This window comes from Monomorium pharaonis, chromosome 9 (genome assembly GCF_013373865.1).
Source record: "Monomorium pharaonis isolate MP-MQ-018 chromosome 9, ASM1337386v2, whole genome shotgun sequence".
Classification (NCBI taxonomy): domain Eukaryota; kingdom Metazoa; phylum Arthropoda; class Insecta; order Hymenoptera; family Formicidae; genus Monomorium; species Monomorium pharaonis.
The window spans coordinates 9,992,611-10,005,721 of NC_050475.1; the positions used below are offsets into that span (position 1 = coordinate 9,992,611).

Consider the following 13,111-nt stretch of genomic DNA (forward strand, 5'->3'; position numbering starts at 1 on the left):
AAGATTTCAAAATTACCTTACAAATCTAAAAGTTTACTGAAGAAATTTTAAGGTAATTTTTAAGTAATTTAAGGTATGTAAAAAGTTTATCTAAAGTAATTTAAGCCTTTTCCTAAGGGTGTATTCGCGTGGAATATGATCCCACTTGGGATAGAGAATTGGATAAAAAATCAAGGAATAATGAAATTGGAGAAGAGAAGCAGCTGAACCGTCTCTGTAGACAAAATTGCCACCATAACTTAAAAGGTTTGGCATCTTGAGCAACTGTCGAATCTGGAATCGAGACTAGCGTAGCCTCCAACGCCGATACAGAAGTATCTTTGATTTAAAAAGGCTTGGCGGATAAACTCACGGCTGCCAAGGAAATTGTGCTCCATGCCGGGTGAAAATCTCTGAAAAGAGATGATAACATGTTAATGTCAGAAACAAAATGAATCGGAGGACAGAAAGAAAGAAGACGGTAAAAGGCAACCAAGGCTGGGCCGCACAGTGGGGCGAACAATGTAAATTGCGGGACATAAGTATTAAAAAATGAAAGTGTGAATTTTAATACGTTATCATCTAAATTGTTTAGTAGAATACTTCTATTTTTCTTTTCTATATTGTAAATTGCATCGTAGTTAACAGATAAAAATCTACAGTCTGTCGAAATAAAATTATTCGCACGTTTGCGTAATTGTACCATAATGCGCCATCCGATTCAATTCTAAGATACTTATACAAATATGTTTCTTTTTTAAAATAAATTATAATATCAACTTTGTATTACTATATAAAGTTATTATCTTGCACAATTTTATACAGATATTCATTTTTTTATCTTTATATATCATTTTTCTTTATTGGTCATTTTAATCATATGGATATATGACATTTATTAAGGGTTATAAAAAAATGTTAATATTTGTTAGTTCCACACCTTACATTTTACAAAAGTGTATACCTAAGACTATGTAAATACGTAAAGATCAGGTGCCTATAAGTGCCTATTTACAATATACAGGGTGTACAAAAAGTCGTGGGACCCTTTAATATTTTGAAAAATATACATTTTCGTAAAAAATGTTTCAAACAAAAATTGTATAGTCTGAAGGGAGACACATAATGGTAAAATTATTTTTTGAAAAAACTCAATTTTTTAAAGTTATATGGAGGTTATTTCCATTTTTTAATAGAATTGTACAATTTTTTTACATAATATGACAATTATTTTACATATAAAACTATTAAGGTAGAATTATCGAAAAATCAATAATTTACGAAATATTTTCTACTTTATTCTGTTATTTTTCGACATAAAATATAAAATACCTCGTAAACTATTGAATTTTGATAACTGTACCTTAATGCTTTTATGCACTGGATAATAAGAAAAATCAATTAGTATAAAAAAAATACATATTTGTTTTCAAAAAAATTATGCAACTTACAACATGTTTGTTATATTTAAAGTGTTTTTTTCTTTATATTTCTAAATTCCTAAATTATAAGAACGAAAATGCTACACACACACGCACACACACGCACACACACACACAAACGCACATATACACACAGTAACAAAAATTTACTTTTATTAGGTAATTTTTCCTTTCTGGTACAAGATTCTTGGTTTAAGGTATTTACAAGAGCATTTACATACATATATTATAATTAATAAAATCCTTGCTTAAAAAAAGGTATGTTAAATCGATACTCGAATGTATCGAAAATCCTCTCGAAAACTTCAAAATTTGTCATTCTTTTTTGCTACTCTTTTGCGATATGTGTAAAGGTTATTTATCTAATTTAAAAAAAAAATAAAAAGCTAACTAGCGCGCATGATTGTCATGTCTATTATAATAAATAATTAAAATATAAAATTTTTTAAATATATTATACTATACTTTATAAAAAAACACAGATATTATGTCTCATCTTAATTCTAAATAATGCTAAATAGGAAATCAAAAATGACTTTACATTTTCGTTCTTATAATTTAGGAATTTAGAAATATAAAGAAAAAAACACTTTAAATATAACAAACATGTTATTATTCTATATGTGTATTCAAGATGTGAATAAAATATTCTTAAAAATATAAAATGGACAACGAAGATAGTTCAATGTTTCATAATCTCAATGCTTTGCCTTACTGTGGTCGGTTTGTAGCGGATCTAATAATAATTTTTTGAATTTTTACAATCTCCTGCTCACGCAAACTGCCCGCGCAGTTTACATTCGTTTTTTCTCATCCATTTATTATATCAGAAACAACATTTAATGCAAATTTAATCAAATTTTGGTCTCACTCATATGTATCTTATTAACTCAAGGCCGTAATTAAAAATTAAATTGATTTCAATTTTCGTTTTTTGTTTAAAAAAATATTATATATTGATTTTGATTTCATATACTAAAAATACACTAATCGTACATCATTTACGTCAAATTTTAAGCCATTCCATTGAAAAATATGGAAATTATAAGCAAATGTCCCAAAAATGATGCGTTCGCCCCACTGTGGGCCGGCCACCAAGGAACTATCATCACTCTCTCTGCTCTGTCAGTGATGATCTTGCGTAAAACTTTTAAGATCAAATTGAATGGAGAGAGAGAGAAGGCAAGCATAAAAATAAAAACCACTCCAGGAAAGGCATCACTGCTTCCGCAAGAGGGTCTGGGAGAAGTAAAACAAGAGCATTTTGATAGTTGTGGCAAAAAGATCAATGTCAAACTGACCGAAAAGAGAAATAATTCTATTAAAGTAGCCCTGATCTAAAGACCATTTAGAATCTACAGAGACAATCTGAGATTCAGCGTCTGCTTCAAAATTTTGAGCTGAAGGGATACATACGGCATATAAGAATAAATCTTGATTTGCACATCAAGACCAGATTCTACTACCGAGATTAGAGAGATGTAGAAACTTGATCGAGCCTATGCGGATGATGTATGAAAGGGCGGTTAATGTGGTATAGTTTTTCTTCTACGGACCAAAAACCGTGAGTCCGAGCATCACCACAAACGGCACCCCAGCCTATTAAGGATGCGTCCGTAAAAATTTCAAGACTGAAAACGCCTGATATAATAAGTTGCGATGCGGTGAGTTCGCAAAAACAGATTTCCACCAGAAAAGGTCTTCTCTAATCGAAAATGGAAAAGATATTTGAGCATCAAAATTCTCGTCCGCAGCTACGAGAGCTAGAAATTTTTCTCTCTCTTCAAGATCTTGATATGTAACATACTGTACTGCTGGGCAAACAGACGTTAGAGAACCGATGTAACTGGCAAAAAATCGAATTTTGCAAGATTTCATACCTAAAAAAGTAAGCCTCACCTGGAGAGATTTATTTCGTCTGTCCGATGGTATCGAAATCGAGAATGATTCTGTATCAAATATAAAACCAAGATATCGACAGGACTTCGTTGGGATAAGCATGCTCTTTCGCTCGTTGATTTTAAAACCTAAAGGTAAGTCCTGTGTGACATTTTTTTTTTTTTTTAATAGATCGTAAGATGGTACTATAGTAAGAAAATCATCTAAGTAAGAAAATGATAGAAAGTCCTCTTTTTTTTAAAGTAAAAAACTGGTTTTAAAATTTTCGTAAAAATATAAGGGCAGATGCTAATCCAAAGGGTAAAGCTTTAAAGTCAAAAAGTTGACCCTTAAATCGAAATCGTAAAAACTTTCTATCTTCTTGGTGAATTGGAAGCAGTAAATAAGCGTTCTCTAAGTCGATAGACGCAAGAAAATCGCCTGGAGAAATAAGGCGGATAACTGTCTTTCAATTCTTCAGTCTAAAATGCGGAGCGATAATAAATTTATTTAAACGTTTCAAGTTTAAAATAATTCTCCAGCCGCCTAAATATTTTTTTTTTTTTTTTACAAGAATTAACCTTCACTGTCAGAGACCGGCTCGATTGCTCCCTTATTACACAACCTTAAAATTTCTTGAGAGCAAATCTGTACTTCAGACCGAGATAAGAAAGAAGGTTCTATAAGCTGAAGAGGCGGATGGTGACTAAAAGGTAGCCTATACCCCGCAATGGATTCTAAAATTACTGGATCAGAAGTAATTTCTCTCTAGCGAGAAATAAATAAATAAAAAGTCTGCTAGCCGAATGTACCTCTTGTTCGTCTACCTCCTCCTGGAGTGAGATCTGTGGCGATATGACGACCTTCGACTGCTGTTTGCCCCTGCAGTCCTAGTCGTCGTTGGTCTCGAAATTCCGTGTAGGGGCTCGGAAATTTCACGACTTCATAGAAGATGTCTGGATTGGCTGCTTAATAAGTTGTTGAACCTTTCGTGCAACGATCAAGGGAGTCTTTACGATGTCCTTCAAAGATCTTTCCATCGAAGTTGCCTCTTTTATTCGCCACCAAATAAGGCACCAAAGAGGAAAATGTCTGCAGGGATAGCATCGGTAATATTTTTGGTGATCAGATTTAAGGCAGGTAGGATCTGCGGCCTTCTCGGAACTAAAAGTGCCTTGAACTTCCGGTTTCAGAAAATCCGAGATTGCTCCACCGAAAGCGCATAGCGCAATGCCCATCTGATTCTGATCCTTGCAGTTAAAATCGTCTCGCTTAACTATCGAGTTGTTCCTCAAGGCCGCTCTGCATTCCGGATTGAACTTGGAGGCTCTAAGAAAAGAAATCGCATCGGAGGGAGAGAATTTTCTTAAAAGCGGGTCTCGTTGTTTTGCCAAAAGACCTTTGTGGGTAAGATCCTACCACTTAAGAATGACTAAGTCTATCCAAGCTGTATCCTCTGCTCCTTCCCGTTTAGAACTGCATAATTCTTTTGTAAAGGCATCCGCATTGTCCTCCTCAAGAGTAGGAAATGGATAATCCACCAGGGTAACAATATTAGCTCGAGAGGACGTAGAAGACACCTCCTCCGCTTGATTACTTACCGCATCAGAAAAATACCCTGATATACTCAATCAAAAAAGGCTGTGTCGTTATGCCGCCTGTATTCCGCAAATACAGACCCAGCAATCACGTACACACCTGTAATATGCGGATCCACTGGCCCTTCCTGACTCGCAGGCGCTGCTAGAAAATTGCCCTCCGATCCGGATCTCGATCGGTTATTAACGGTGACGTCAGCTCAGTCCTCGGAAAAAGGTTCACCTTGAATCCCCTGGATATCCCGATGCAACAGAGATGCGGAAGAACATTGAGGAGGAGGGCAGATTGACGCTCTATTCTCCTTATGAGATAAAACATCAATAAGACGGGATAATTTTTTCTCCAGGCTCGAAATACAATCACTGGAGAATGACCACATCCTCTTCCTACTATTATGAGAAGACTTTTCCATCCTAGGAATTAATAACTTAATAAAAACTGTGAGAGTATAAAAAATAGATGTTGAGGAATCGCACAACAGGAAAACAATGAAGGACCCTGGATACGTAAGCGCGAGCGCGGCATACGCGGCGTGTGCGCCATACACGCCACCTTCAGTTTTTTATTAATAATATTATAATGTTTTTATAATATCTTTAAATATACATGTTGAGGATAGTGCAGCGGAACGCTACTACAATACATCCATCCGGACGAGACGTAGCATAATTGAAAGTTTATCAGTCATAACAACGGAAACAAATACAGGTATATTTAGATATAATTTTGTAATTATTCCTAGGATAGATGGACACAACAAAATTATATATTTTTATATTGAAAAAAAATTATTTTTTTAGAAAAATATAATCAATCTGTAAGTGTACATTTCATTACATGTATAATTTATCACCGTTATCATTGTGATCTAATAGATTCATATTTCAGCTTACAAAATTGATATATGTCATGTTTTCAAACAATCAATGCTTCAATGTCACATATTTACGTAGTCTGTATTGACGATTGACGATTGCGTCTACGTTCACGTTTGCGTCTAAGAGCGTATTGACCAATAGATGGACGGCTAAATAAGAATTGCTAATCGTAATCGCCAGCAGCTGTCTTCTGATTATTTAGGAGGCAATTATAAACGCAAAAGGGAACGCAGACGCAATTGTCAATCGCTAGTGTGATTTGGGGATAAAAGATTTTAAACCTCTTTAAAGTAACGATTGTCACTACCATACAGTAAGATTTATCTGCAGGATGTTCAAAAGTAGATGTTCGAGAACAAAAGCTCAAAGAAACGTGAATCCCTAAAGGAGACTTATTTTAGAAATCCTCATAGAGAAGAGACTAAATATGAAAGGCTTAAAGAAACAAATCCCAAAATCTGACTTCAAGAATGTTTACCGATCATCGTGAACGAAGGCATTAGTGTATTCACTGGGTTGAAAAACGAGAGAAAAAAAATAAGGAAAAATAACGATGTCCCAATGGTTTAATGAGCGGCGTGGGTACACGGAGCATTAAAGGAGCGAAGGAAGCCCGATGTTTTCAGGTAAGCAGACGGACGAGGCATCTCCCATGGGAGTGCGGGCCGCCTCCTGCGGGAGGCAACCTCGTTCTCTGCGAGCTCCTCCAAGCCGGTTTTACCTTCGAGTATAAAGCGCGCGCGCAAGTACACTTTGCAAAAGGTAACCTGAAATAATAATCGTGCCGTACGTACGGAGGAGCGGATAAAGGTTTGATCTTCCTGGCTTCCTCGGGGAGGAAAACTGCTGGATACTTGGGAAAGGTACGAATCTTTCGAGACAGTTTCGCTAGTTACGTAACAAGGGCGGTACCGTGGGGCACACGCCGCGCGCACACAGGGGACGTGGAAATTTTACTTAGCGCAAAAATAGTTCGGATAGAAACTGTCGGGAGACTGCGGAAGAAACGAAAAGTAGACGTCGTGAGAGAGATACTATCCGGTTAATCTGTTGGTCGTTTCGTCGGTTATCCTGCGGATGAAAATGAAAAACTTATTTACGATGGGAAAAATTAAATAATCGCGAAAAAACAAATTTTAATATTATACGAATTTTTGCTCTCCTAATAAGATTTGAAAAGGACAAATTAAAAGTAAAAGAAAGCTTTATGAAACAAATTAAGAAAGTTAAAAAAGTGTAAGAAAGATGTAAATGTTTACTTATACATATCTTTAATAAAGGAGCTTTTTGTAACATTTTAATTTTTTAAATAATAAATATAATTATCAAAATTTAAGCTATAAAAACAATTTGTCTTAAAATGTTTTCTTTATAATTTTGATAAATGTTAGAGTGGAAAAAGTTGTTTATAATAACAATTTAAATGTATTAATAAGCGATATTGTCACACTTTTACTAATATAACATATTTAAAGTGAATTGTATAATTGATAAACTTTATATTCTTATATGAAAATAAGAATTAAAAACTATTTTTCACTTCAAAATGTTTTTTATGATTAAAATACTTAAATTTTCTTTTTGTAAGACTCTCAATGTTATTTTAGAAGATTATTTAAAGAAAACTAAAATTTCAAAAAATTTTTTTAATCCATAAATGTATCTACTTTAATTATAAATTTACTCTTAAAATTTGATCAAGTTCTTATATATTACATGAAGAGACTTGAGAACCTTTTTAATATACAAATTTTTAAAGATAAACGCTGGTAATTTTATCAAAAAGATACATTATATTAATAATTGTATTCAGAAGAACGAAAAATGTGTTTAATTGTCATTGGAATGTATTTTTCCTATTTTTCATTGACCTCGAATGTCGATGAAATACTTCATGATAAAATAATCGAACATGCATACATTCGCGTACAACCACGTGATCAACAAGGGATTAAAATCCCGTCATTTCGTCGACAAAAGAAAGTCGAATGGACGCCTCATCATCCGCGTGCGGGAGAGGCGAAAAATGCGTGATGTTGGCGCATTGTTCGATGCACATGCACTCGTCCTTGGGATAGGTACGTGCCACGCGTCATCCTAAGGGACCAAGGAATGAGATATTCATGGGATTTATGGCGAGATCGCACTTCTTGAACATCTTCGAACAACAATGACGTTGCATCGCGACGCATTGTTGCGTGCCCGTAAGACAATTCAAGTAATGCACTAGGAGATGCACTGAGTGACTTTTTCTCGCTCTTTCTATTTCTTTTTCTCTCGTAAGTTCTACGCATTAGAACTTAGAGAGGAAGAAAGGGATGCATGCGGAACAATCTCATTGCGCAAAGTGATCGATTGTACTGCATATTTTGGTAGAGAAAGATTATAGAGAAGAATAGCTATGAATAGGACATTTCTTGAATGAGACAAATCAAACTGCAAATATTCTGAACACACCATAGATAAAAATTATTTTTTATTTTGTGCTGACATCTGTGCTTAGTCATTTGACGCAAAAGTTACGGCGCTGTTATTTATAATAATTATGGCAAACCGCGGTTTTGTAGACGTAAAGTAAAAATTTTACCGTGTTTCATTAAATCGTCTTTTGAGATATGTAATAAAGTAAGTATTAAAGTATCTCTCTGTAAAAATTTGTAATATACTCAACTAAAGCAAGAATACCTAAAAGTTTGACTGACTGCTATTACGAAAAAAACACCCTAAATAACACCCAAACAAACACTAAAATATAATAGCGTAATTTCGGATACCCAAATGGCGTTCACACCATTTGAGCGTTAACGCCAAGAAAAACACCAAAACTGACACCGAAAAAACACTAAAAGGTAAGCGTTTCGGATACCCAAATAGTGTTAACACCCACAATAACACTGAACCGAGTAGAAATTGACAAGCAACTAGACAAAAAAAATAACAAAAATTTCATTTAAAAAAATTATTTTTATCAACAGTATATACTAAATTTAGGACAAATTTTTATTAATTAATTAAATTTAAATTATATTATTTTATTTTATTTTTATTTGCTAGATTTTAAACCCGTGACTTTAGGATGACGAACCTTGTACTCTATCTACTACGCCAATTTGACTTATCGATACGCATACTTGTATTGTCTACATATACCTATATGTGTATATGTTATAAACTGACGCAATTATATTATTTTTTATAAATGCAATTTAATTCTGCAAAACATATTAAAAATAAATAGCATTAATTTATTTACTTATTCATTTCATTGTTCAATTTATCTTCTTCCATAACCTTACATATATAACTACATAATATAACTTCAAATTTTATATGCATATATATATATATATATATATAAATCTGTGTCTACACATATATATGCATATAAAATTCAAAATTAGGTATATGTATAATGTGGCCTCATAATAAGTCAAAGTTTTAACTTTGCATTTTATAATTTTTATTTTTTGTTTTATAATTGGGTGTCATCAACACTGAAACCCGAATGTCGACACCAAAAGTTTCGATATTGACACCTGGAATTTTGGTGCCGACACCCATTGTTTCGGTGTCGACACTCAACTTTTGGTGTCGACACCCAAAGTACCGATATTGACACTGGAATTTTGGTGTTGACACTCAACTTTTGGTGTCGACACTTAACTTTTGGTGTCGACACCCAAATTTTTGGTGTTGACACAAAAAATTGAGTTCCGACACCGAAACTTTGAGTATCGATACTTAAATGTCGGTGTTAACACTAAAAATTTAGGCATTAATACCAAAAATGGAGTGTAAACACTCAAAGTTAGGTGTAAGCACCAAAATCTTGGGTGTTTTTTCGTAAGGGTAGATTGATTTAAAAAGTGTTAATTTTTATATTAAATCATATTTTATTTGAAAGCAATATTATTAGAAAAATATTTTATTTGTTGTTTTATAGTTTTATAGTTATAAATTATAATTATAATATCTGACAAGATCTTTCTGTGACATGTCTCTTATATGACATACCATGTCCAATTCAAAACAACGCAATCACGAAAGGGACATTTTCTATTTCTTTTATCTAAAATTTGTGAAAATTTTATTAATATTGAAAATCTTGTATCACATTTTTATTGAAGGTTAAGACATACTTTTAAATAATTGGCATATATTTTAATTATCTATTATTGTATTTTGAGAAATTTACTCCGAAGAATATTATACTTTTTATAGCATCTCTCCTCTACGTTACACGAAACATTATGTATTTGAATTATAATGTTTGAAAAATCACCCAAGTTTTTTGAATGATAAATTACGGCTTAAACGAGAAGCAATGACATCTCAACATACTTGCATCATTTAAAATATTTCTTACCTTCTGACTGACGGCTGAATGCTCGTTGCAGCTCCTCCTCTTCCTCTTCCTCCTCATCGTTCTCTGAAACATATAACCATATAATTATTTTTTGTTGAAAAACATTTATTTTAATTTATTATAATTATTTTATTTAACAATTAATTATCAATTATTATTTATCTGATAAATAAAATGGTTCTGATTAATATCAATATTTACGTTATAAATAAAAATATTGATAGATCAATAAATCAAATAAAAGATAAATTTTCGTAATTTGTCGAAAATGATTAATGATTCAATTTAGGTCGCGCTTTAGTCGCGCTTTTGTTTCACGACTTTTATATTATATGATGTTGTGAAGAACATGCTCTATTTATCCTGTATGATTCACTTGTATAAATGTTGCCACCTGTTGTACGCAAATACTAAAGAAAAGTCCATGAGAGGAGATGGCAGTTTAACAAATAACACTCACGCTTAATCGCCGTCGTTTCGTTATCCTGTTCGGCCGCCTCCAGGACATTCTGCTCGTTACCGTCGTCCCACTCTTCGTCCCCTGAGCAGAGGGAGAAGCCACCCGTTATTAATTCTATTACATTTGCATATTGCTAGCAAAGAGCGAAATCTGCAGCTGCCGCGAAGTACTTGCAACATAAACTCACGATTTCGCACTTTAAATATTGTCGCGGAAAATTTTCGAAGCTGTCGTATGCTGCGTAATAATCTTTTTTTAAACGCGCTCGTAAATAATATAAACTATCTAGCTATGAAAATCATTCAATGCACCTCATCAAAAACGAAACAATAGGTGTTGTTTTTTGTCGTAAAATATATACCAGTCTGTGCGCGCACCGCACTATCCGTTTGTCACGTGGAACCACAGAATTAAACTTAAAAATTACACCCTCGTCCGCACGGCCAACAGGTCGTTTGTTATTTTGCATGGTCTCCGACTGTCCCACCTCGCGCGGTGATTCGTTTTTTCATCATCGCGAAAAATAGCATATTTGGGCCGTAAACTTGCCTTCGACGATTGAGCTTCAGCTGAGAGTCAAATTTTCCGGGGCAAAAGTCAAAATCGGAGTGTACCTCGTTCTGTTTGTACTATCGAGTTTTTATCCGATAGTATTTGTCATCGTTAATGATTGATTAATCTAATAAGTCGTGCGTATGTTCCCTGCTAATTGTTAAGTGATTTATTCAAAGGCAAATTACGCAAAAAACTGTGTATGAAAATAAACATGTGTATCAATAATCCTATAAACAGTCACAGAGCAGTTGAATTGGTTTATATTATTCGTTAAAAAAACATTGATAGCTTGCGTGTCAATTTAATTAAATTTCTTTAATTAAAATATTTATTATCCTATCTTAAAGTAGAAATGGTCATCGATACTCGAAAGTGCCTGTACAAGATTAGATGACATTGATAGATGGAAGGCAACAGAATTTCGACAATTCTTACTTTACACCAGAATGGTCGTAATGAAATCAGTATTGCCTACAAATTTCTACAATCACTTTCTATCTCTTAGTATTAGAATAAGGATATTAATTAATGAACAACTATGTGTGTTATTTAAAGATTATGCGAATGCGTTATTATTGCACTTTGTTTCTAACTATGCAAATATTTATGGCGATAAATATATGTCGCATAATGTTCACAATCTTTTACATATTTCTAATAATGTGCAAAGTTTTGGTTCTTTGGATAATTTTAGTTGTTTCAAATTTGAAAATCATATGCAAAAAATAAAAAAAAATTGCATCAGTCAAGTTCACCCTTAGAAGAATTCTCTAATCGTATTTTTGAAGAATTACAGCTTCCCATTCAATCATCTAAAGTATCAAAAAATATCCGATTATTTTTTATAAGAAAAATAACACCATTTCTTACGTTCAATTAAAAAATTTTAAAATTGCTGCTAATCAAGTTGATAATTGTGCTATACTTTATGACAAATCACTAATATTTATCTTAAATATATTTGAAAAAGACTGTGTATGTTATATTCGTGCAAAAGGTTTTGTAGATCCAAAGCCTTTTTTTGATTTACCGTGCTCTTCAACAAGATTTGGAATATTTGCAATATCAGATACTACTAGGGTAGACATAATTAAAATTTCAATAATGCAAATTAAATTTAAATGTTTAAAAATTAAATGTTTTGATGAAATTGGTTCTTATATTACCGTACCATTGCTAACTACTAATAATTAGACGTTATAATTTTGGATAAATGTATTTATAACTTTTTCATTTATTTTGTAATATAATTTATAATTGCATTATATAATTTATGAAATTTAAGCATTGTAAGCGTATGTTTTTTTGCCTTAAAATATTGCAATTAGGAAATCTTATTAATTAAATTTCATGGATAACAAAATTTTAAAGGTGAGTGTATGTTTTATTTTTTTTTTATTTCAAATTTTCTACCAGGATTTGTGTGCGTGCGTGCGCGCCCGCGCGCGCGCGCGCGTGTGTGTGTGTGTGTGTGTGTGTGTGTGTATTCATAGTCCAATCTTATTTATGATTATCTTAAAGTTTCATTTTTAGATGCTTTGTAACCAATAAAATTAAACATACAAAATATAAGATTAAACCTATTTCCACTAAAAAATAATATTGTTTAACTTTCTTTTATTTTTGAAGATATTGATGTTATTAATTATTAAATATAATTTCTGCTTTTAGTTTTTTAAACGTTGGACATTTTTGAAACTACATGATGAATTATGAAAATAAAAAGTATGCGGTGGTTAAATTTTTATGAGATTCTGCATATTCTGAAATTCCAACAACATGGCTTTTTAAAGATAAAAATATTCAAAAATATTGGTGGCCACCACGAACGGCTAACAGTGCAACATTAATAACAAACTGTGAAACTCCAGATTCTTACACGTGGAAATATTATGAAGTCGACATTGTTAAATTTTGTAGTAAGTACTTAATATTTTATATTACATTGTTTTAC

General features: G+C 32.7%; 1 protein-coding gene across 2 annotated transcripts in view; it reads right to left on the bottom strand.

Annotated features, from left to right (window-relative positions):
* Nucleotides 1–13,111, bottom strand: part of LOC105830877 (zinc finger protein 423 homolog) — a 368,687-nt gene that overhangs the window by 292,784 nt on the left and 62,792 nt on the right. For both annotated transcript variants that reach the window (XM_036292275.1, XM_036292277.1), the window contains exons 2-3: nt 10,603–10,683; nt 10,143–10,205 (exon numbers count right to left, since the gene is read on the bottom strand). In XM_036292275.1, the coding sequence (XP_036148168.1) occupies nt 10,143–10,205; nt 10,603–10,683 (144 nt within the window). The remainder of the gene's footprint in view (nt 1–10,142; nt 10,206–10,602; nt 10,684–13,111) is intronic.